We start from the raw sequence: 26553 nt of genomic DNA on the forward strand, positions 1-26553 counted from the left end.
GCTTATTGCATTTCCTTTTCTCTCCTTTTCATAGAGAATGAATTCATACAACTCTCTGCTATAGAAATGTAAATAGGATTTTAAAAGTAACCATTTCTTGAGGTTGCTGAGAGAATTAAATGAGTTTAATTCATACAAACTACTTAGAACAGAGTCCGACGTGTACGTGCTCACGAAATATTTCCTACTATTATTGTTATTGCTATTTATTAATATTAATGTCATCAGAGAGCTTCTTTCCAAGAGTGGATTCAATAGAACAGAAGCACCCTGAAAGATATTAGTAGGTGGGCCATGGAAAGTGGTTCTTTACTCAAATACATTTGGAAAATATGAAGCAGAGTTAAATGCATTTCTTTACCGCAGGACTTATCTGAGCATTTAGTTTGTTATGTAACCCTGTGACTCTGAATTGCCGACAGCAGTTAGAGGATAGAGCATGCTTATATGTCTTCACAGACACATTCACAGGCCCGTGAAAAATGCAACCCCGGAAATGTTTATGCCAGTATTACTTTTATTTCCTTTTGACATTTTGCAATTAACTCCCTCTAGATAGTCTTTTTTTGTCTAGAGTTAGCTCCACTGGTATGATAAAACGGTAAACATTCCCCAGAAGAGTCTCTCGTTCTCCTCCTCCTGAACTCCGGAGCTGATAACTAGAGGCCCAAGCGGGGCACACGACTTTCGCTGCAGCTGGGAGGCTGCTGGCCTTTGGTGCACATGTGTTCTTTTCTTTTTATTAGGCATTGTTCTGTGTCTTCATGGTGTTGTTGAACACATCCCATGGCCTCAAACCCATAAACTTCAGAATCTCCTTGGATTCCAAAGGTGACAGGCCCTTACTCAAAATTTCGAAACAAGTTCTTGTCCTGGACAAAGAGAGGAGTGGCCTCTACCTGGAGCTTTCCAGTCCAGGGACGTGTCACCGTTGAAATAAATAAAAAGATACAGACTCTCGGGATTGGTTGAGCTGGGCTGGGAGCCCTGCGATAAGAGGTCACTGGTGTGAGTTACTATGGTAATTGAGCACTATCAGGAACACTTTTGCTCTCATGAGCATTAAAGCACGTAATAATAGGCAAACAACAGTGGTTAAAGCAAGCAGGTAGGATTACTATGTTCTTTTGTCAGAAGTATATAATGTCTTGTAGTCAGTTTTAAAGACTTCTCAACCCCCAAATCCACCCCACCATCACCTGCTGAGTAATTTTGTATGCTTAATCTCCTGCCCTCAACTCGAAGATCTCTGCTAATTTGAGGCAAATGGGTATTTCTGACATTAAATAGGGCAGCAAGGAAGCTCTGACCTAGAAAGCCCACGTTCTGAAGCAGTGAGAAAAATATTCTTTCAACAATTTTTGTTAAGACTCTTTTGAATGAAGGCGGGGGGGGGGCGGGGGGGGGCGGGTAGGAATAGCTTTCACTGCAACGGGAGGTTGCAACCTCCCAAGGAAGGGTTTTTGCAGACCAAGAAAGAAAGAAAGAAAAAAGAAAGAAAGAGAAACTTGCAGAGCATCCCCGCTCTCAACTTCCCCCATAAAACTTGTCACTTCGCATTGCCATCCGCTACCGCAACAATAATCACTCTGTGCCTATTGCTAATTGCAAGCACAGCTGAGGCCCAGCGGGGGGCCCTTGCACAGTCTCAGGCCTTTATACGAGGCTCAATCTGTTGTATGGCACTTGTTCACACACAAAAAAACTACCAGCAAAGGCAGAAAGAGGCAGAGTCACAGGCTCCTTGTAATCCCTCCGCCTCCCCGCTGACAGCCCAGCCCTAGAAGCATTCCTGGTTTTGTCCTCCTCTTTACAAAATCTGAAGTGACCTTAAGCTACGTGCATGTCAGCTTTTGAATGTCGAGTTGCCGGCTCCTTCAGGTGCATTAAGGAGCGGGGTGGGGGGGGCCTACATCTGGCTTCTGCATGTCTGTTTGCAGCACCCCTGGGGCGAGCTGTGGCTTCCTGTAACATGTAAAATATGAGTGTGAACTCAGGGTTCATGGCAAGGAACAGGAGGTCATGCCTCCATTCAGTTCTAAGTAAAGAAACTGGGAGTTTGCAGATGTTTTTCTGTATGTGTAATGACACCACCCCCCTCCCCAGCCACCGAGCAACTGAGCGCCGTTTTTTGATAAAATGTGCCACAATCAGTGTGCTACTTGCAGATTTATTCATATCAATTTTTGCAATTTATATATTCAGAGACAAGATTGCTATTTCGGCAACTTTATGTTGGATGCCGTACGTTTGCGTCTAGAGAAAGAGGGAGCGAAGTATGGGGTGGGGAGGGTGGGCACAGAAAGAAAAGAAATTAAGTCTGTTCCTCGGGCCACCAGCTGGGGTGTTGTCAAGGAGACAAAGCATCGGACAGGAGGGTCTGTGTCCCCCTTTTGCCCAGTGGTCACTTCCTGCCCAGGCCTGGAGGTGGGAAATCTATTGCTTCTGGCCCAGAAGAAGGCCCACTAATGGCTACTGTGAGGAAGGGAGTAGAGTTGGGGCCGGTGGAGAAAATCCCCTCAGTAGACAAGGCTCCAGCCACCAGAAGAAAGGCCTTCCATCCTCCCACCAGCTTGAGGACAGGTAGGCCCAAGATGATGCTTGGCCCCGGCCTCCATCTGGGCCTGGCAGGGGGCGTCCAGCCCCTCGTGTCCACCTCACCACCCTCCTGTCTAGTTCCCACTTCCAGAAATTTCTGTTCCCAGCCCAAAGCCTCAGAGCGTATTTTCACCAACGAAAGACATTGGTCGAGCAAACATGGAGATTAATCCTCCTTAGCCTGGGGAATAAACGCTCCTCAGTGGGGCAGGGTTAATTGCCGAGCTTGGTGCAAAGATCATTTTGAGGCATTTAAGAAATACATGATTTTTATTAGTACAACTGTTCCATGCAGGAGTTATTTCTCAGCAAAGGGCAAAAGCTTTGCCTGCCTTGCATTATTAGCCTAATTCTACTTAATTGTTTCCTAAAATAAGGCTTCCTGAACACACATTCCAAACCTTAATAAGTCTGTTGTGCTGGGAGTGATTCTGGATGGGCAGCTGCTGCCCTTTTGGGCAGAGGAACTGGGATCTCAGGGCTGAGTGCTGCTTGAGCAAATCTATGCTTGGAAAAGCAGGGGCAGGGGGTCTGTCAGGGGCCTGGGGAGTCTCTGTGAAAACATAGGAGGTGACGTGCCGCGCAGTGTGAAAAATGCATCCTTTTTTGTTGTTTGGACCCAAGCCTCTATGAGGATCCTTAGTTCTCATCTCTGGGCTTCATTTAATTCTATTTCACAGATTTAGAAATGTTGGCCCCGTGGCATGTTTTAAATAAACCAAATAAATGACTGAGCAAATGCTACCAGATTTGTTCTTTGTTCTTCGCGCCATCTCAAAACTCGGCCTCGAGAAATTATCTCAGTCCTGGTATTAAACAAAATGCCCATGTTCATCTTACAAAGAATTTTTTGGCTTTTTGTCAAATGTGGTTGGGTGTTCGGATTAGAATCTGTATATTGTTACATATCTAAGCTTTCCTAAGGAAAGTTTCCTTTTCAGTATAGGAAGTGATTTTTTTTTCATTTCCCATGTTTTTGTTTTAATTGTGGCAAAATAATTATAACATAAAATTTGCCATATTAACCATTTCAAAGTGTACAGTTAAGTTGCGTTGAGTACATTCACATTGTTGGTGTAACCAGTCTCCAGAACCCTTTCCATCTTGCAAAACTGAAACTCTGTATCCATTTAAACAATAACTCCCCATTTCCTCCTCCCCAGTCCCTGGCAACCACCATTCTGTTTTCTGTTTCCATGAATTTGACTATTCTTGATCCCTCATACAAATGGAATTATACAGTATTTCTCCTTTTTCCACTGGCTTATTTTACTTTGCAGAGTGGACTCAAGATTCCTCTGTGCTGTAGCATATGACAGTATTTCCTTTCTTTTAAAGGCCGAATAATATTCCACAGTGTGTGTCTATCACCTTCTCTTTATCCATTCTTCTGTCCGTGGACCCTTGTATTGCTTCCATCTTTTGGCTTAGAATTATTGTGGATATTGCTAATATGAACATGGGCATGCAAATATCTCTTCAAGATCCTGCTTTCAATCTTTTGGCATCTGTACTAAAAAGTGACATTGCTAGATCCTTTCCTAATAGCACTTCCTTGGGTTGTGGAACTGGTAGAATAATGGTGTTTGAATTTGAGTTAAGATAGCACCCGCAATTGAAAATTCACATTAGTGTCTCTGCTTTCCCATCATATGCCTTCCTATCATATGCCTTCCTATCATTAGGTAGATATCTATGGGTTGATCTTTGGCTTCTTTCTCTCATTCAGGGAGGGTAAACTGTTTCCAGCAATATCTTACAAGTATTAGGAAAGAAAACCTTTCAGAGACCATCACATCTGCCTGCAGGCAGCCACCTGCCATATTGAGACGTGGGATTGGGCAGGATTCATGGGGTTTCATACAGTCCAATTCTTTCAGAAGCAACAAATTCCTTTCCAATCTGGCTTTGGCTAGCTTGGATAGTTTACAGAGATTGCCAAGAAGTTAATCAAACCATTAAAAAAAAAAAAAAAGGAAAAAGAATGTCTTCCAGAGGGAGACCCCTGGATAGTCCAGGTTAAGCTTAGCTTTGGATTAAACTCTCCTGCTTGAAATGCTTTCAGAAGGGATACTTCAGGACTCTAACTTCCCTTGTATTTACCCCTCAGCAAGTAATGGTGACAGGCCTGACTCGGGTAAGAAGGGGGCAATGCATTAGGTCAGGATCCAAGTACGGATTTATCATTTCGAATGTTCATTTGAAATGTCAGTGCTAAAGACACTTGTTGGGTATTTCTGCACATTTCAAGGGTAGAGTTCAAATTTGGTCTTGAATAGATAATTGCTTATTTTAATAAAAGAAAAGGTACTATTTAGGCCCTTTCAGAGGAGGTTAAAATAATATTGCTCCCAAATGCTAAATTCTATCCATCTTCCTGTAGAAGAATCAATAGTCTTAAGCAGTAATAACTTAAATCAAGTTTTTTTAGAAGATTTTATTTATTTATTTGACAGAGACACAGCGAGAGAGGGAACACAAACAGGGGGAGTGGGAGAGGGAGAAGCAGGCTTCCCGCTGAGCAGGGAGCCCGATGCGGGGCTCGATCCCAGGACCCTGGGATCATGACCTGAGCCGAAGGCAGATGCCCAACAACTGAGCCACCCAGGCGCCCCTTAAATCAAGTTTTAAAAAAATTGTTTCGGGGCGCTTGGGTGGCTCCGTTGGTTAAGTGACTCCCTTCAGCTCAGGTCATGATCCTGGAGTCCCAGGATCGAGTCCCACATCGGGCTCCCTGCTCGGCGGGGAGTCCGCTTCTCCCTCTGCCCCACCCCCCGTGTGCTCTCTCTCTCTCTCTCTCCTCTCAAATAAATAAATCTTTTAAAAAAATTTGTTTCATTTGCACTATGTCTTCCTTATGAGAAGACACTAAAGGCAAAGAGTAGATGAATGCTCTCGGCTCCAGGTTGTAGGTGAATATGGTCTCTAGTGCTTCTGACTTCCCCATCAGTCTGGATTGCATCAGACTTTAGGGGGGTGTAATCCACAGTTTAGTACCTTGAAGAGCCACAGCACTAAGACAGCTTTGCAAAGACCTCAATGAAACGGGTGTTTTAAGCATCCAAAGAATTACATAGTTTTAAAAAAACAAAAAACAACACCTGCACTAAAAAGGACTTTTGAGACAGCTCGGAAGTTCATTCTGATTACCTGCATCCTCTGATTTTGGTGTCTGTTTATCTTTTGGTGTCTTTGTGCTTTGAGCTGAGCGTCCTGAAGCTGTGACTGGGAAGTACCCATTTCTAGGTTCAATTGTTTGGAGGAACCAAATCCTGAATTACAGTAACACTGGAGGAAAGCAAAAGATTGCATCTTTCAACTGTGTGTCCATGTTTAAAAGTACCCAGATGATCTGCCCTTTCAGAAAGTGTTGCTTCAGCCCTTGGGGAACTTTGACAAATCCTGAAATTTGCATGCGGTTGTTTACTGCTTTGCCCGTTTGGCATAGATGGCTTGAACATGCCAAGATTTCTTTGTCAGATCCTGTCTGAATCTGGAATAGAACACTGAATACAACCAGACCCCTGGCAATCCTTAGACCTGAGAGACCCACGGGGCTGTGGAATTGTGGCTTGGGTTAACGAAGCTATGGGTATCTTGGTAAAAGTATAAAGAAACCCTGGATGATGCTTTTCACATGCTCTTAAGTTACCCATATTGTAAGGAAGAAATATGCATTGAAAGCTTCAAATGTAAAATATTTCATTACAGTATTTCAATACAGCAATTTAAATAGGTTGTGGGTTTTTTTCCTCCCCCCTAACTAATAATAACCCACTTTTGTCACAAAAAGCAAAGTGAAGAACTTAGTCATATGGGTGTGGTCAAAGTATTATCTTCCTTTTTGACTCCTTGCCAACAAACAATGCCCTTGCCTTCATTAGACACTCTAGGCAAGGTGCTGAGGCAATTTCTCTGATGTGTGGCTGTGTTGAGTTGGAGAAAGGGTACTTTCCAAAGAAAAGATTACCATCCTCCAGCATTCACTGGGTTTCTTCAGTCCAGAAGTACAGATTGGTTACCAAGGGGTTATACATTGCCTGTTTGCACAGACATTTTTAGAAGAATGGAAGCTGCCTCAGAAAGCTTCGCGCAAACCTTAAGAGTTGCACTTAGAGAAGTAGGATTCCCTATTTGTGAGGCGGGGCAGGAGAGCATGGCTAGGGTCTTAACAGCTAACATGGAGTCTGTGCCTGGCTCTGTGGTAAACACTCCACACATATTAATTCATTGAATCCCCCCCGCCCCCAACAACCCTAAGCAGTTTTTATTATAACCCCCATTTAGCAGACGAAAGAACCGAGGCTCAGAGAGGTTAAGGGACAAACACAGGAGAGGCCCGGGTCACGTCCATTCTCTTAGCCACCAGGCTGTCCTGCCTCTTGGCTTCTTCAGCTCCATCTCTTGGTAGCTGCCAGGCCACTTCTCTGAGTCTCAGATTCCTCACCTGCTAACAGAGTCACAGCTGTTGAGAATGTAGCCCTGAGCTGCCCAGGCGTTTAGTGCTGTGTCTGCTTGGCATATAGGCCTGACCATGCCGGTTTCAAAGGAAATACATATTTAGAGATGAACTAACAATAGAACTAGGTCCTTGTGGATTTCAGCTATCATTTATGCTTAGGATATATTGGACCGAGTCACAGATTTTTAATCTGAGAAGGTGTGTGAATTTGGTGTGTGGTGGTTATTGGCCCATAGGCCAAATGCCATACTTTCAAAAAGAGCTCATTTTTACAATATTGAGCTAAATATTATCCTTAGTTATAGGCATGGGCAACATGTCTTGTTTGACATATACGTATGCGTGTATGTGTGTGTGTGTATGTTTTCTTAAAGTGAGACACTACAGTATGTGTGTTGTACTTCAATAAAACTTTTTTAAAAAGATTTTATTTATCTGAGAGAGAGTGAGAAAGAGAGATAGTGAGCGGGGGGAGGGGTAGAGGGAGAAGCAGAGTCCACGCTGAGCAGGGAGCCTGATGTGGGGTACCATCCCAGGTTGCTGGGATCTATGACCTGAGCCGAAGGCAGACGCTTAACCAGCTGAGCCACCCAGGCACCCCTCAATAAAACTTTCTTTAAAGAAAAAAGCAACAGAGAAAGAACTGGGTTTTGCACTAGACTGTTTGCATTGGATTTGTTACTCTGCCTAAAATTGTTTCTTTTATAGCGCTTTCTGATGGCATCTTCTTTAATTGCACATGAAACCAAATTTCCCCAAGGTCCTACGATTTTACTATCACTAGTCACTGAAAATTTTAAAGCTTATGATGTGTAGTTTTTCAGAACTGAAATTTTATTCAGTGTTATAACTTTTGTATCCCCAAAACTCTCAGGAAAATTCAGTCCATTGTGATACAGGCAATTTTTCTAGTTGTATTTCTCCTTGAAAACACACCCTGCCCTCAGTGAGAACTTTCTACTAATAGCATTTGCTGAGTTACCAGCAAATACGTAAAAGCAAATACAAAGAGATCAGGTAGGGCTACAGAGGAGAGGAAAAAATACACTGATTCTAACTAAGAAATGGCATGCACTCATTTCCATCCAGTTTTTTCTAATCATTTCCATTAAGAGTCAGCAATGATTGTCTCCCATCCATTAGTTCTTTAAGGCTATTGAGTGGTTTTCCCACACTGTGCTTAGCGACTTTCTAAGCTCATAAAAAGTAGAATCTTTTCAACCCCAAGCCAAGCTTGGGCTCTGAGGGAAACAGGTTCAACAACACTATCCTACCCACACACTTCTCCTTTGAGAATTTCAGAGCTGAATGACTTTGCTGAGGAGCCACTTAGAACTGGAGTTGTCTCTCTATAAACAGGCCATTACTTTTTAACATTATTGTGTTGAATGGGACAACTCACACACATGTAGTGGTAAACAACCAACTTGAAGCCTATCCTACCACTTACTAGTTGTGTGACCCCAGGCTACTAACTTAATTTACCTAGGCCCTTTTTCCTCATCTACAAAATGAGGCTGTTAATAATGTCAACCTCCTAGGAGTCCAACTCAATGACTGAATTATAAGATGTTTGCAGAACACTGTGCAGAGCACTTGAACATTGTTAAGGGTGAGGTGTTCAATGAGTAGCTAAGTACAGGTTTCCCCTGCTATCCAAAAAATAGAGCGTTCCTCTGAAAACCTTCCTAAACTGGAATGGTATGAAGTGAAGCAGCAATTACCATTAATTTATATGGAAAAATTTTTGAGCTTCCCCAGACCCCCCAGAATAACCTCTCTCAGGTTTTTCTGATGTCTTAGGACACATCTGGCTAACGGATGCACAGAATAAATGGAGAGAAAGCACCAATGCTCGTAGACACAGGTCAAAACTCTGGGGGTGTGACGCTGAGAGGCAGAGTATAGCTCCCAGGGAAGGAGTTTGGTGGGTCTGCCCTTGCTGCTCGGAGCGCGTGCTGCCTCTCTAAGGACTTGCTGCAACAGGGATGCTGACTGCTCTTCTTGTATTTTGCCTGTTTTCATTAAAGCGAAAATCTTCCAATTTCTTTCAGTTAGCGAAAACGGGGACTAATGTTGGTCTTTCATAAAAGCGGAGTGGCACAAGGTGAACTTTAGGAAAGTGGGGGACACCTGTACTTTCATTAATTGTGTGTGTTGCAAATCCGGTACGCAAAAGTTCTGCGTTGAAAACAGTAGGCTCTAACACCTGATACGTGGTCATATCGGATAGGGGGTTGCTTCCGTCAAGGGCGTACATTACCCTCGTGACTGGGGAGGATGGAAGCACACCACATCGTTCTCTGCTCAGCCCCTGTTCCTTGTTGCCATGCCGCTCACGTGTGATATGCAGTTTGCTCTGAAGACAAATGAGTCATTAACAGTAAGGTCTCTTTAGGACATGAAATTAACATCAAGATAGGGAGCGCCGGTTTCAAAGGAAATACATATTTAGAGATGAACTAACAATAGAACTCAGATCCTCCTCTATGGAGGAATTTAGATGCATCTAGGTGGCTCTGATGGCAGAAGATGCAAAGGCAGCAGGTATCCTATAGTCACTGTCGTGCTTGCTGATTAGGGTGTCTCCGAATCTAAGTGGAAGTCCAGTTCCTGTGAACCCTCTATTGTCCAGTGACGTGTCAAGTATTTATCGTACCTCTCAATCCTGCAGCTCTTCCAGGTGATTAGGGTTTCCAGGGGAACAGGGAGCCCCTGGGCAGGGACGAGGGAGAGGTGAATGAGTCACTTCACAGATGTAAAATTTAAGGGGGAACCAAAAAATGCGGTAATCAAGATCAATAATCTTTTAATACATCTTAAAAAACCAAAATGAATGCAAATGATCCAGGACGAACAAAATATCAGAGTATTAATGACAATATCCAATCCTGCATTTGAGGAATCCTGCCTCACTAGCCTCACCCTAATCCTGGCGCCAGTGAACCCCAATATTATAGAAGAGACAGTTACGTGTAAAGGTTTCTCTGCCTGAAGTCAGTGTGTGTTCAGGGTACAAGGTGTTACCTGAATAGATCTGCATATTAACTGTCTAAGCTCCTACTAGAAATGAATCATGAAAATTCCTTTGCGTTGTATATTGAAAGGATATCTTTATGTTTCTGAGAGTAATAATAGTCGCTAAATTTTATTTTTTTAAAGATTTTTATTTGAGAGAGAGTTCATGCGTGCAAACATGAGTGGGGGAGGGGCAGAGGGGAGGGAGAAGGATGAGCAGACTCCATGCTGAGAGCCACGCAGAGCTCCATCTCACGACCCTGAGATCGTGACCTGAGCCTAAACTAAGAATCGGACACTTAGCTGACTGCGCCACCAAGGCGCCCCATTGCTAAATTTTATTGAGTGCTTAGTATGTGAGAGTAACTCTGCTGGGCACTTTACATAATTATCTCTTTTAATGCTCACAGTAATCCTATGAAGTAGGTACTGGTATTAACCCCAAGAGGAGACTGAGGGTCAGAGAGTTAAGTAGCTTGTTTGAAGGTTATCCAGCTAATAAGTAGCCAACCCAAGCTAAAGCTGTAACTTGTCCACACAAAGTTTGAAAAATCATGCATTATTCGTCTGAATCCTTTTCATCCAATATTAAATCTAGGTCAGTATAGTTAAATATGTGCTTTATGCACCCAGGATGTTTGTATGGGTTTGGGTGATGATCTACCACAAAACACTTTGCAATGGAATTGCTGAGAGTTAGTCCGTGGCCTGTAAGACGCGTGCATACAGTTCCAGAGGTATTCCATCAGGAGCCATTTTCTCTACCACCCCATGCCTTTCTGTGGTCACTTGCTCAGCTTTCTCCCTTGTTTTGTGGCATTTCTTAGTGTGAGAGAGAAAGCATAGAGGGATGACGGTGATCGTGATGAAGATGTGAGTGGTGATGGTGGTTAATGGTGGTGGTGGGGGTGGTGGCAGCTCACATTTCTTGAGGCCTCATTATGTGCCAGGTACCGTGCTGAGAGCCCTCCTAGCATACCTTCCTTGTGTCATCAAAAAACCTACGAAAAAAAGGCTGATTAATCCCCATTTTCTGTTCAGGAAACTGGGTCTTTGAGAATGTAAATAACTTGCGGAAGCTCACAAAGCCAGGAAGAAGACAGGTGGGGCCTCTGCTCTTAAGGACTCCATTGTAGAAAGGAAGAAAGAAAGATAAAAATGACAGAGCAGCCTTCTAGCTCCTCCTCAATAGAACTTTCAGATCTGGTTGCAACTACTGGAGAAGTACCCAACTTTCCAAGGGACTTCCTTTGGATGGGCATCCTTTTGGGTTCCAGCTCCAAAACCCTCACCAAATTATCCCCAGAGAATACTTTAGAGGGGCCCCGGGTACTGGGGATTTTATTTCTCTAGTGCTTTTTTTTTAGGATTAACGTAACTTTATTTAGGAAGTTTTCAATTAATATACCTGAACAAAGGGGAGGCTAGCAAAGGAGTCACGATTATACTTAAATACTTAGTCCATGTTGTCAGCTCACAATTTTTATCCTAGGGTTTAGAGTGCATTTTATCGAAATCTTAGTGTCCAGGTGTTAGGATATTTCTGGAAAAGGCAAGACAAAACAAAATGGGGAGACCTTAAAATGTTTTATTTCCTGTTTTGAAGAATCCTAACAAATCTGCTTTGTTAGCATCAATCTCAAATAAAACAAACCTGAATAATAAGCACCACAGGAGAACAAGCAGGAACAACCCAGATACCCAGTAATGTGCTGATAAATGTTTAACAACTGGCTTTCTGGGAGGGAGAATGCCCTGGTTTGTGGCGTTTGCCAGTTTCCACAGTGTAAAAACTCCCACTAAGGCCTATTTCTGGCTGTCAATGCGATATCCTGAGCGTGCAGTTGGAAAGAGGTGCACACACTCAGCTCTCCGGACCAGCACGCTCTTGTGCCCCGCCTAGTGAGGACTAATTCCATGATCAGCTATTTCAGTGCAGTGCCTAATCCTGAAGAACCTCCACCTGGGGACTCACCAGCTACGTGAGTAGTGACCTTGGGCAAGTCACTTCACCTCTCTGGGCCTTTGTTCCCTTCTCTACAAAGGATAACAGGGAAGGTCTTTTTCACCTCTAAGATTTTAAAGTTCTAGAAGGCAGTGACTCTTGCTTCCTCCGACATCCAAATGCCTTTAAGCGCCTTTCTGGAAAACCAAGTTAGCGCTGTGCCGCATCCAAGTTAGCACTGTGTGCCTCCAATTTCATCTACTGAGCATAAGGTTTGGAAAGAAGTGACTTACTCCCTTTTGCCTCTTGAAATGCGTAGCCAATGGGGCATCATACATTTTTTACACTTCTTTTGCTAGATGTGAGATCCAGGAGGAAAGGCATGGATGTTCCAGGGCTTTCTTGTTCTCCTGGGGTGGGAATCGGCAAGCGTGATACACTGATCCATTGCTATATGCATTGCCTACCTCCCTACCCTTTCCACAGCAGAGAGAGAGGATTCAGAGTATCCTACCTTTTTATTTGTGTTTTTATTTTTTACTCTCTAAAAGCCATTTTACAAGAATAGGAAGTACTTATACAAAGTGGGGGGGGTCGTTATTTTTTTTTCCCCCCGAAAGGTGGCACATCTCTCAGCAAAGAGAAAAAGGCATGTTGCACAAGGCTTGCTGGCACTGATATCAGCCAGCGCCGGTTTGCCTGTTGTCACAGCCAAAGCAAAATGCCACCTCTGCCTAGAAGCCAGAGTGCCACATTCCTCTTTTGTGTCCCTGAGATGCACCCGTCATGTGGCCCTGGGTTTGTAGGTTTGGCCAGGAAGTCCCCACGTTCTTTGCAGGTCACCTGCCAACCCCAGGAGGTGGGGTGGGGGGGTACCGATGCTTGTGACTCTCGAAATATATTACTGTATGTCAGATAAAGCCCAGAAAACAGAATTTGAGGGCTGGGGTGAACACAAGAGAGCCCCCAGTTGCTGCAAGTAAGGGAAGGCTGCAGGAATGCCAGTGACCCAGTGGTGTTTCTGTCCCCAGACCCCGTCTTCACAAACCCAGATGCAGTGACAGCAAAAGCTCCAGAATCCCAAGGCAGGAGGTGCCAAAAACACTCCCCAATAATCACTCCCCCACCCCCCAAAAAAAGTTTCAGTAAAATGTTCTCACTCCTAGAGGGGAAAACCTGTCCATGCCTGAAGCAGCTTGACCTGGGCAAACCCCCTCCTACATGGAGTGAACCGTGAATCTCAGGGAAAAAAATCCCCACCCCCCACCCCGCCTGCTCCCTGGGGAGGGACAGAAGGTTCCTAAAACTGACAGTTTCGCCTCCATGATCTTTAAAAGAGCAGAAGTTGGCTGTGAGGCTGCAATGCCGCCTTGATTGGGGTAGTGTGGTCTCTGTTTGCGGCTGGGCTCCAAGGAGAGCCACAATTGGCTCTGATGAGGAAGGAGCCTAGAAATGAAAGATTGCAAAGAGGGCTTCTGAACGCCATGGCTGAGACTGTATCGTTTCTTACAAGGTGAAACTTGGCAGTTCTACCTTGCAAGTAAAAAACCCAAATTAATTTTTTTTTAAAGAAATTAAGTCAGAAACAAGGCTTCAGAAAAACTGTGAGTGTTAGGCATAAACTGATTTTGGATGATCTTTAGGTGAGAAAGGGTGGAGTTACCATCAGAAACATGTTTTTATTTATGCTTTTCAAATCCCCACTGGTGCGCAATGTGTGTGCGTGTGCATGTGTGCGCGCACGCACGTGGGCACGCGTGTTGATTAGCATGAGAGGGTGCATCATCTCAAATCTCTAACCACTCTCTTTTTCTTACATCTCTTCTGTGCACAGTTCATATAGATGCCCCATAAATAAATCTATAGGTCCATCCACACCTTTTCATTTTATTTGTAAATTGTTTGGTAAAGCGGCAATGCGTAATGAAACCTGGTGAAGTTTAAAAGATTAGATTTTTTTTTCATACTGACACTTCCTAACACTGTTCATATGTCTCCGAGTGAGATTTATGAATATATGAGCAGTACTGCAAAATCATACCGCACCAGAGACTTCCTGCACCACAGGGGTGGCAGTCTAAAGTGACACAGCTTCAAGCATTTTTCACAGACAAGAAGCAAAATTTAACCCCCTTAAGGGGAAGTATGATTTCAACAGCTTGAAATGAGCTCATTTGTAGATGGTTTTTTTCTCTCATCTTCCATAATTTTTTGGTGTTAAGATTAAAACAGATTGCACAGCCAATGTAAGGGCACAGAAGCTGCCCAGAGTGTGATTTGGCCCTTAAAGAGAAACCTTCTTCCTTGTCTCCATCCCAGTGCCCAGCAGGGTACATGAAGGTACACTTCACCATCAATTCATAAGGCTCTCAGCCCAAATCCCAGCATTGTTCTCCACAGACAGGGTCTGGATTTTTCAAAAGGTAAGTAGCAAACTGACATCAGTTTGTTCCGTGGAGAAACCCCCATCTCCCTGGGCATCTGAAATAGTGGCATTAAGAAATATGCAATGACTTGAATCTCAATGGAGTAAAATTAACCAACAAAAAGGAGAATCAGAAGAGCAAAAATGGTCTATATGAATTGATCGTGTAGGAGATGTCGATCGTGGAAGAGTTCTGTCTTAGATTCAAAGTCCAAACCCATCTCTTTTTAGGCTGATCGGGTACCTTGTGATTTTGTTCACGATTTGTCTCTGCTCTCAAATTCTCTTTTAACCACTTAGTCTCTCCTCGGAACAGAGCAGGTGCTCAAATATGGCCTGTTCCCTCTCTCCTCTGCAAATGCTCCGTGATGTGTTGGCTGGAGAACTTTTGTCTCTTTTTTCAGCAATGGTACAACAGCTCCATGAACGTGATCTGCACCTGGTTGACGGACCGGATGGACTTACAGCTTCACATTTATCAGTTGAAAACACTAATTAGGATGGTAAAGGTAAAAGAAAAAATAATTATTCTTCTTTGCACATAGCTCACTGAAATACATTTCACTGTCCGGCTGCAGAACTTCCTTAACACAAAGAATATTGGTTTACATATAAAACAAGATGATTTCTAAAGCAGCATCTTGTGCAAGAAAAACCTATGCAATCACTTCGGGATGCGTGGTTAATTCATTACTCAGACATCAAAGGAAAAATTAACAAAAAGGAATTTGATATTTTATCCAGGCCGGAAAAATACTTTATGTATCTGTCATGCAAAAATACTGCAGGGGCCTTCGTGCCCTGTGCATTAGACTTTCAGAAGCTGGTTTGGGTACCATTATGCTAATCACATAATTACCAATTTCATTTATGGTTTAATGAAATAAAATTTTGCCACAATTAATGTAATAGAAATATTTACCTCCAGCTATTTCTAAATATGTCCTGTGATCATTATCAGGATGCAAATCAATATTGTTCTCATAGTTAATTGAAGTAGTTTCTCTTACAATGCATGTATACAATCAAATGGAAAGGATCACAAAGGTGAGATAACATACCCTGAAAGTAGCTTTTTTCCCTGTTCTTGTGTGTGTGCCTTGGACTAATGATAATTATTTCAGCGTGAAATCTCAGTGGTTTACATGAAATAATAAGATCACGGAAGGGGGTAAATACGTTTTTGATCATTTCAGTTTCCATTTGATGCTTCACCATAGAGGGTTTTAAAACATTCGTGATGCAGAAATATCATTCGAAGCAGAAAGTGTCTTTAAAGATATTTTAACAATAAAACGTAGCTGAATTTCTATTTCTTAACCATTTGCCGGAAGTCCCCCCTCTCCGCCCCCTTTCTGCTCCCTACCCCCTCCATCCCCCCCCCGCCCCTACCCCATTTCTTAGTCTCTTTAGGATTAGCACCATTTCACTGAAGGTACTCCTCTACCCCAGTGCTGACTTAAAACCAATTACTGTTCTGTTGAGTGTAATTAAAGAGAATTATTATCATCTGCATTTGATCTCACAAAGCGTCTGCCCAGGGAAGGTTACAGACAGCCGTGTATTACAGCTCTTAAAAAAGAAATGTATGCACTAGGGCCATAGACCCAGCCTAATTTCATATTTTTTAAATTTCAGTTCCTTAAGGCAAGCTCACTAGCCATTGCCTGACCACTTCAATTCCATTTCCTGGGTATAAATACTCTTCTTTGGGGGGATTTGTTTGTTTGTTTGTTTGACACTTACTGGGTGGACATTAAAAGAAGACCTTAATTTTTAAGATTTTAAAATATGTATCTTCCCATTACTGCTATCTCTAGATCTATGTTGGGAATATTGGAACTAGCAATATTTCATTAAGGAAAAAAATGTAAGTCTGAGAGAAAGTTTATTCTTAGCCTTCTGCCAAAAAAACACAGACATGAACCACAGAGAAGGGACAGAAATGTCACTGGCAAAAGAACTCCCTTCACTTTTGCCAGAGATTGGCTCAGCCTAACTAGTGTCACAACACACAGGTATGAAGCAGAATGCACCACCTCTTCACCAAGCACATTAACCAGAGGTCTCCTTCCCCAAGGCAAACTTCCAAAGACAGTTGGCTTTCTTTCCTGCCTCCACATCCATTCCCTTCATTCCTCCATTCATTCATTCATTCATTCTTCAGCAAGCATTTATTCACTCGTCCCACACTGGATAAATATTAGTTGAGCCCCTTCCCATATAATACAAGATGGAGAATTTTAAAATGACTAGATAAGGTCCCTGTCTGCAGGCATTTAGAAGTTGAGTTGGGGAATGCTGCTCTGGAATTTGAATAAAGGGGAGAGTACTCAAGTGCTTTCTACCTTTCTTTTTCCCATCATACTCTGGCACCAATTATATTATCTTAAGTGTAAACAGAACAACTGCTTGAAAAGTACAAAAAAAATCAAGTTAATCTTCTGGATATCTGGTCTACACCATGCCTAGAATTTACTCAGCCTCCTACCCTTTCCCATCAAGGTGAAGACAAGTCAGGTAGCCATCTAGCTACCTCGGAGAACCTTGCAGTTTGATCCATAATTAGGAGGACCTATTAACGTATGCCGAAATCAGATTACTTTTACAAAGGAAAGAAGGTGCCGTGATTAATCATGCTGGGACAACAGGTAGAAAGGGTCATCATATCCATAATCTGATATTATTGGACTTCACTGGGCCAGACTGCATTCACTAGTTAATTCTGCAGTCGTTACAACATGTGACCTTCAAGAGGGGTTGACATTGTGATTGTTGATACTATGATTGCTTTAGATGGGCAACAAGAAATGGAAGTCCCAATGGGAATACACTGAAGTATGTTAACACTCCTTCTCGTGCCCCTTTGGCAAGTGTCCCACATCAATAGAAGAAACACACGGCCGAATCAGTAGCTGAAATGACATGCAGTGTGATGAGAAAAGTTGTTAGAGACCTTTTTCCAAAAAAATGTTAAGAAGTAGACAACAGCCAGATGCTTCTGGTCATGTTCAATTAACGCTAAGGGATTTCGGGGGGGGGGGGCGGGGAACGAAAACAAAACAGTCCCTGGGATACCTCAGGAAATCCGAGAGAAATCGCCTGAAGGAACAAAGAAAGAATTTGTGGTACAGTAATACCAAGCCATTGTTCTTGAAAAAGAGCCAAATTTCTTCCCCAAGACCATGAAGTTGTGAACAGAATAGATACACTTCTTTCCCAGGGAGATAAGAAATGAATCACATGTCTGCGACATATTGATGAGGCATTAGCACTCCATCTTCCCCATAATTATTGCTGCCCGTACTAGGTTTCATATACCAACATACATATGTCTATCTTGTGAATGAGACAGAGAGATATGCAGTTACAAGCCTCAGAAATATTAAAGACCAGACTGCAAAGGAAATGGCAAAATACCATAATCAGTTGATCCATTATTTATGTGTTATGGCCCCTTACACAGTCTATCATATTGTATTATACTAACCTAAGAGAAAGAACCTGACCAAAAGAAAACAGAGAGAGACAGAGAGAGAGAGAGAGAGAGAGAGAGAGAGAATCAAAACAATCATGGAACATTTCCCTTTATGGAACTGAATAAACACAAGCTTATGTTCTTTGCTTTGTCTCAGCTAATACAGTTTATCCTGCCACAATTTCTCATTCTCTGTCATTCGGCGAATCTCAGTTTTCAGTACCAGTGAAACCTGAGCACAGTGGCTTTTCATTTGACAATGCATAGAGTGAGTTACTTAGCCGAAGGTCAGTGTTCTCACACCCACAAGTGCCTTGTGTCCTTTCCCTCCTTTCATGGAGATGAGATCTCTTATCACTGATCTTTTCCCTCCTTAGAAAACCTATAGAGATTTCCGATTGCAAGGGGTCCTGGACTCGACCTTAAACAGCAAGACGTACGAAACCATCCGGAACCGGCTCACTGTGGAAGAAGCCACGGCATCAGTGAGCGAGGGTGGGGGCCTACAGGGGATCAGCATGAAGGACAGCGATGAGGAAGACGAGGAAGACGACTAGAATGCTAGGGCCCGGAGTCCTCTAGGACAAAGTCCTGTAATCAATGCATGTCCTTAGTCTGTTAGTTAACCCCACTAGGGAATTTTCTGTCAACTACCATGCTCATGAAATGTTTACCAGTACAATTGCCATTTTAGCTATGTGGTTCCAAGATTAGCAAATGACTTCAATCCCACTGATTTCCTGATTCCATGTCTGTATGTTTACAAGCAATATGGAGCACCATTCTTTAAATACCGTTCATGGAAAATACATAGTCCAACTGCTAGGTGTGTTCCTGTTCTCAGCAGAGTTAAATGATGCTTCATTAATGTCCTGTGTCTGCATTGACAGTAAATGGATGTGAGGGCAGGTATACCAAGTATTTCACTTCTTTGTTTCACATTACGTGGATGCCAGTTATTTAAATGAGTACAATGAATTAATTTAATTAAGACACATAGATCTGCTTTGTTTTTTTGGAAAACAAAAGGCAAGGCTCCGGCAACCAACTTTTGGTTCTTTGTGTTCCCCTGAAATGAAAAATGAACCCCCGGTTTCCTTGTTAACTCATCCTTCCATCGATCCGCATAGTTAGCCAGAAAAGGATGGCTACATACCAATGGATTGATCCTCTCATTTGCCACGGCAAGGGTGATCCTATCATGAGTTAACACCAAGCACAGTTCAGAGCAACTGTCTTCTGTCAAAGTTTATCCTATTAAATGTTACATTTTGCTTTTATGTTTCAATAACCGTGTATGTAAAAAACCTGAATATTTAAATTACCACCCTAGACTCTAAGTGTGTTTATAATAAGATATGGGTATTTCCTTCAGTAGATTGTAACCATAATTTAAATTATTTTGTTCCACAGTTTTTTATATCTGTTATGTACATTGCATTTTGATCTGTAACTGCATGACCCCTGGGGTCCTCTGCAGAGCTATTTCTTTCTGTGTAAAGTAGTGGATCCATCTTGCTTTTGCCTTATATAAAGCCTACAGTTATGAAAGTGTGGAAAACTGTGGCTTCTCAATAAATAACTATTCAAATGTCCTAAGAATATACTTCCAAGTCTTTTTTCCTCTGTCTCTTTTGAAAGCCAGAACTGAAACACACACAAAGTGGCAGAGGAGGGTAAGAGCAACAAAGAGGTCATGTCCCTGAAACTGTTGGAGAGGTAGTTTTCAAATACTCGTCTTCACAAGAAACAGCAAAAAGTCCTACTAATTCAGACTCTGCTAAATCAGAACTGTGGGCATTTGGACATGTTGGGCAGATTACGCTTGCATTATAGGATAAATAAGGGTCTGCTAAGCAAGAGAGTAGTGTAAACGAGAGGAATGTTTCTCCTGTACGAAAAGAAGGCCAACAAACTGTTTTTAAGCACTACTTTAACAGCAGTGTTTGCATTCAAACAAAGCGTGTGCCAATTATATATGATTCTTATATATTTGTTAAAGCATCTTACAAGATTCTCTAAGATATGGAGCACTCTTCTTGCTCCCCATTTCTTGTCGGCAAAATAGTCACCCAGGTGTGAAACAAATCCAACATTTTGCAGCCTTACCTGTTTTATTTGCGTCTGTCACCAAACCAAACTGACCTTGCCTTGGTGCTGCCTGAGGTTTTAGGGAAGAGACAAATTCATCTGTAGGACCAGGTAGACCAGTTGTTCTCTACCAATCAACCCCTCAGAATAGTACATCCTCTTTAATCCTTGAGGTCTGCAGGTACAAGTCAACAGTACTTCCTGTCCTTAGTAGGATTACAAGGATAATTCCCGTTTATTGAGCAACTATTCTGTACCAAGCGGTCTGTATGTAATACCTCGTTCAAATCTCACAACCACCACAAGGGAAGAGGACTGTTATTATCCACATTATAAACAAACAAATTGAGGTCAGGAAGGTTAAGGGTACTTGCTCTGTGGTTACACAACTCCATACGGAAACACTAATCCAGAGACACTAGCATAGAATGGGTAATACATAAATGGTGGGGGTATATCATTCAGGTGTGAAAAAGCTTTGCGCAATGGCTTCAAGATAAGTCAATGTGGCAGAGCCAGAATTTTTAAAAATATAGCTGTATTACATTTTTAGTTGCAAAGCTAAAACGTAGTTTTTTCCACAATTGTGAATAATTCAAAAATGTGCAAAGTAAAGAGAGAGTGTCTGCCCAGTGTATCATATAGTTGGAAAGAGGAAGAAAATGCCCAGGAGCCCTGGAGGAGAGCTAAGTGAGTGACTTAGAGAAATAACCAAAGGGCGTGATCCAAAAGACATGAAGAGAAGCAAGTCTGAAAAGACTGTGCCATCCAAACCAGGATTAAAACAAACAAAAATCCTCCAAAAGAAGTCAGCACAGCCCAGCCCAGCACTGAGGGTCCTGGTGAACAGCATCCCTCAGCTAGCATCCCTGGAGGAAAGGCTGGGCAGAAGGCAATGATAGCAGACGAGATCAGAGAGAAAGAACTCACCAAGTTTTCAAGTCCGAAGTTACCCTTGCAACAAATTCAAAGCCGAGAAGACCACTTTGGTATCTTGAGCTCTTTTTTCACTTCTTTGGGACAGAATATTATTTATTTATTGTTAAAATGCAATATACATACAGAAGAGTGCACAAATCCTAAGCACACAGGTCAATGATTGGAGCTGAACAAAGTGAACATACTCTTGGGACAACTGTCAGGTCAAGAAAGAGAACATAATGAACACCTGCAGACACACCCATGCTCCTGGCCCTTCCCAGTCTCTACCCCCTCCCTCAGTCGACACAGGTAACCACGATCCTGAATTAAAACCCTTATGTAATTAGAATCACAGTATATATTCTTCCAAGTCTGGTTTCTTTTTGCTCTACATTATATTGTTGGTGTAGCTGTAGTTCATTTCTTTCCAATGCTCTATAGGATGAATATGCCACGATTCATCCATGTTCACACGTTGTATTGAGTTTGGGGCTATTATGAGTAATGCTGCCATGAATTTCTTTGTGCATATCTTTCAGTCCAATTTCTGTGTCATAGGGTGAAGTTATGTTCATTGTTTAGTAAATACTGCCAGTTTTCTCCAGAGGGTGAACTACATACTAATCTCACCAGCAGAGCATCAAGAGTCCCTTAATGTACCAGTTATTGTCACTCTTTTAAATTTCCATCATTCTGGTATGTGGTGTCGTGGGTTATAACTATAGTTCACTGATTACAAAAATAGAGTTGATTGCCTCTACACATGTGTATTGGCAGTTTGGTTAGCCTCTCTTGTGAAGTGCTGGTTTAAGTCTTTTTTTCCTTTTTTCAAAAGAGGAAAATTCCAGAGTTCTTTGAAGGACTGGTAGGGAAGAGGCCATAGGAAAAAGTGCCAGATGGATGGTGAGACATGGCAATGTAGAGAGAAATGTGAACCTGCTGGAAAAGCACTCACTGTATTATCAGTCAGCCCACAAATCGTTGAGTACATACTGGCCAGGCACTGCTAGAAACACCCAGGCTCTCTCTAGTGCATCCCCCTTCATCAGCCATGGAGACTTTTCTAAAAGGCAAGTGCAATTTTGTCCGTTCTCCAGTTAAAAGCATCCAGTGGCTCCCCTTGGTCATGGAATGAAGCCCAGATTTACTAAGGTGCCATGCATGGCCATGCACCATCTGACCCTCACCTGCCCCTTCAGCCTCCTCTGTTAACTCTGCCCCTCTGGCTCCCCGCGTTTCAGCTACCCCTGCCAACGTTCACTTCCTCCTGTGCACCACCGTTCTGCCCTCTTGGGGGCCTCCCTCCAACACCTCATCTTGCCCTTCAAATCCCAGCTAAATTTGGCTTCGCCGGAGAAGCCTTCCAAACCCCACCCTCAGTTCAGCATTCATGTCCCTGGTACATATTCTCCTAACACTCTCTACTTCCCCTTCGTAGTTAATTTGTCACACTCTTCACGAAGGGGTTCTTTGCATCATTACCTGTTTCATGCAGCTTCTCTCCACTTCACGAGGCTGTGGTCTGTGCCAGCTTCCCTACTCTAACCTTACTGTGTTCACTGAATATATGATTAATAAAGACTGAACATACAGAGATGTAGATGATCTGGTGACTATTCTCCTAGAGCCTTTAGGTGATATGAATCTTCAAAAGCTTCATATAGACCACATACAGATGCAGAGGAGGGAGAAGAAAGGGAAGACTTCCTGGAGGAGGTGGGCCTTGAAGAGCACATAGGGAGGACACGAAAAGACACGGACCAAAGCAGCGGGAGGTGAGGGGAATGTGCCGCTTGGTCAAAGCTCTCTTCTTCTCTGATAAATTCCCAGCACACATAGTGAACACTCAACGAATACATGTGATGCAAGATATTAATGAATATGCTCAGAGTGTTAGGGGAGCCTGGCTTCCTGGGGGGGTTTGGAGAGATTAAGATGGAAAGAGTGGATTAAGGTTTCAAAAAAGGACATGTAGTTTAGTTTAGCTTGGGTTTGTTGGGCTAAATAACAGAGAACTAAGCAGTATTTTTATTTTTTTCAAAATATTTAAAGAAGTTTTTTAAGTTAAAAAAAATCAAATAAAGTAGAATTCTATGAAACAAAAAGTTGAAGCCTCTTCCTTCCCCAACCCATTTCCCCAAAGTAGCCATTGCTAACAGATGGGCATATATTCTTCCAAATATGTTCAAATCATATCCAATATCCAATTGGATATATTTATATATTTTATATATTTATATATTTTTAAAATATATTTTCACAAGTGGGATTCATCCTGAGCATACTAAGGCAAATCACATTTTTCATTTATCAGTATAGGATAATTTTTGTCTCTGCATGTAGAGATTTTCTGTATTACTTTTAATGATTGTGCTGTCTTTAAGGAGGTGGTCTGGTCAAAGGAGAATCAAGAGCAAACTTGGGCAAAAGGAAAATCCAGGGTAAAATGAGGATGGACAAAACATAATGGAGGAAATGAGCCATCTGTGGAAGTGACCCAAGAGACTGAAAAAAGTGAAGAATTTCTGAAACACCCCAAATCGAATCCCCGTCGAACTGAACTGTATTATAATGATCTGTTGATGTGTCTTTCTCTCCGCTAGACTGCCAACTTCTCGAAGTCAGGGACTGTATCCATTTGTGTGTGCCGGTCTGGTGCCTGGGATTCGGTAGGCATTCAGTAAGTGTTGGCCAAATTGAATGGTGGGCATCAGAGAGGCACACGTGGGCATGATCATGAACAAGAAAACATGAACTAAATGAATTACAACATACTGTCTATAAAGGAAGAATGAATAAGGCGAAGAATCTCAATGGCTTTCCTAAAGCCATCTACCTCCCCACTAACATGACCTGAACTTCTAAGCACAGGCATGAAGTCCTGATGTCATAAATTTGGGGTTCTGTAGGAATTCTAGGAAATAAACCAACGAGGGTGATATCATTATTGTTCCTGCACAAATGTCAACATATTCATTTTCTTTAAATTTTAAAATCCAAAATAAGCATGTTCTTTGTGGCCAGTTTTTATCAGTACATGATTAACCAATCTGAAGTAAATCAAATTATGCACGATTGTGCAATTCTTGGTAAACAAATTTTTAAAAATCAGGATTCATCTTTTATTCAAGGTTGTTTTGCTTCTTCATCTGAATACGAAAAGTATCATCTGTTTTCCTACTTCTGAAACCATGCATTTCATCTAAAGTTGTAAATCTGCATTTGTTGTAAGTAAGCAAAACAAGGAGAGGGCCGGGAAGGCGCAATCTGCCAGCGAGCCCTCTACCCTGTGGACGGCAAGCCTCAGGTCAGAGAAAAACACTGCACAACAAATTCATCCCAGCCACCAGTGAACAGAGGGATAAAGTCATCACAGTTAATACACCAACCACAAAATAACTAGAATGCAAAGGAAACAATAAGCCAAAAGTACGCAAATAAATGTTTTTCTCTCCTAAGTATTGCTGGTGCAATGGCACAAAGCAATTGTAAAGATGGTTAAGTTGGCATATTTCCCTGTCCATCAGAAACGAGTTGGCTTGTTTCCTGGGTGGTGAATACAATTGCAAAGAATAAACAAGGCTTTGCTGAAATAGCTAAGCAGGAAATGTAATGGAAAACAGTAAGGATTTCAGAGAAAGTGTTGGAAATTTGGGGATATACTTAAAAGGAAATCAGGGGCAACATGAGAAGGCAAATATGGGTGGTATTTGATGCAAAGACAACTACAGTTTACATGGAAGCTGTGACGAGGCTTCAAATTCTCCTGTCACTATGTTATAATAAACAGGGCGGCTGAACCCTAACCAACCCCCCGCCCCCCGCCGCCGCCCCACCTCCCAGTGTAGGGCTGTGAACACAACAAATTTCTCCACAGCACTCCTCGGTGCTATTACTTCCATTTTGAGCACAAAGTACCCTGCAAAAAAGTCAAACATAAAGATTATTGACTCCAAATTCCAGAGCCTATGGAGGGTAATGACGTCACAATGTATTTGGAAAGTCAAACTTTGCAGAGGCCACTTCAGTGAAACGCCAATCTCTACTTTTGTGATACCGAAAGCTGAACTCCCATGAAATGATTTTTGCCAGGATGAGGAGAACTCTTTCCCTGTAAAACTCAGAGAATAGTTATGATAAAATGATTCTTGGCAGATTAATTAGACTAGTGATTTTCCAAATCAAGGGCATGGGTTTCTTTCTGCATTGACAGCAAGTAAAACCATCTCTGATCCATTTCTTGTTCACCTCTTAGTCTGCGATTCTGATATCATTTCAGTGATTCTCAATTTTTTTTCACTTTTAACATCTCTGAAATTGGATTTCATCCTTCTGCCGTAAGTAAACAAACTCAAATTGCACCTACCCTCTGTCACCACCATCTACTTCTGTAATGAGGCTGCTATGCACACAGCCTTGGGGTCATATTCCCGTGGAGAATGCAAGGAAAAGGGGGTGCCTGTCCCAGAGAAGAGCCTTCCACACAGTGACCTGAGCGCAGGGGCAGAACCAGGGACTGACTCAGGAGTGGATATGTAAGAAGTGCCCGTTTCTCCCCGATACTTAAAAGAAAGGTAATCCTGAGGTGGGGAGGGACAGAGATTCTGTTAGGACAAAGGATGGGGGCTCAAACCACTCTAGGTAAATGTTAAAGGTGAAAGCTGGGGCTGCAGAGATAGCAGGACGGAATAGAAAGTGGAAGCTCAGGAGCACGGGCTCCGGTCCCCTCCACACAGAAGGTTTCCAGCTAGGGTGGCTGAGGCTGGCCAAGCCTCTACAGGAGACTTGGGCACCCCCCTCCCCTCACACCTGGAGAAGGCAGACCATCCGGTGCCCCCCTGCACTGTGCACTCTGAGGGGACCCCTTTCCCCCATCAGTGGGAAGGTGCTTGATGTTGGAGCTTTTCAGGGTCAAAGTGAAGGGGCCTCCCAGGAGAAGACGGGCATGGGCTCTGTGTAACAATGCCTGCCGTCAGGGGGAAGGATGACTCAGTGGCCCCTTGAGCTTTCCAAAAGACGTGCTGTGGACTGATTTGATGCAATAGATGTAAATAACCTCAAGAGCAAGGAAATAATAAAATATAGTCAAGGGAAAAAAAAAAAAGCACAGGTTCTAGAGTCAGGCTGAACGCGGTCCAGATTTCAGATGATTGGTGGTAATCATTAGCCATGTAACCTTGGGCAATTGCCCTAGGCCTCAGTTTTCCCAACTGTAAAATACGAATAACCAGAAGAATCCCCTAAGCCTTACCTATGGCTTTAAGCTCACTGGGTTACCATCAAGATTAAATGTTTTAATACATGCAAAGTACTAAAAAAACAGCATATATGCTAAGTGCTCAATAAATGTTAGCTAAGATTTTACTGTTAATTTCTGAAGCTCTTAAGAGCTTGCCACATGTTTCAGGCTCTGAACAGATGACAGGTATGGCCAGGTCAGCGCCCTTGAGAAGCTGGGTCCTGTTATTCCCTGTTTCTGGTGCACTCTTCCCGCCGGAACCACTCCCGATCAGCTGGGGATTGGACGGCTGTGCATTCAACAAGGTATGCTTACTGCCCACTTGTTTTACCATTTGCTTCTGTGCCTTGGAAAGGAAGAATTTGTCCCTCTTGTC

At 42.7% G+C, this 26553-nt stretch overlaps 1 protein-coding gene across 15 annotated transcripts in view; it reads left to right on the forward strand.

Annotated features, from left to right (window-relative positions):
- The window catches only part of CADPS (calcium dependent secretion activator), a 470398-nt gene extending 451915 nt beyond the window's left edge, over window positions 1-18483 (forward strand). For all 15 annotated transcript variants that reach the window (XM_088021921.1, XM_088021929.1, XM_088021901.1 and 12 more), the window contains 2 exons: window positions 14853-14957; window positions 18304-18483. In XM_088021921.1, coding sequence (XP_087878047.1) covers window positions 14853-14957; window positions 18304-18483 — 285 coding nt within the window. The remainder of the gene's footprint in view (window positions 1-14852; window positions 14958-18303) is intronic.
- The last annotated feature ends 8070 nt before the right edge of the window (window positions 18484-26553 follow it).

Source organism: Eumetopias jubatus, unplaced genomic scaffold (assembly GCF_037043125.1).
Source record: "Eumetopias jubatus isolate StellerSeaLion01/CBP00866 unplaced genomic scaffold, mEumJub1_p1.0 scaffold_1, whole genome shotgun sequence".
Lineage (NCBI taxonomy): Eukaryota > Metazoa > Chordata > Mammalia > Carnivora > Otariidae > Eumetopias > Eumetopias jubatus.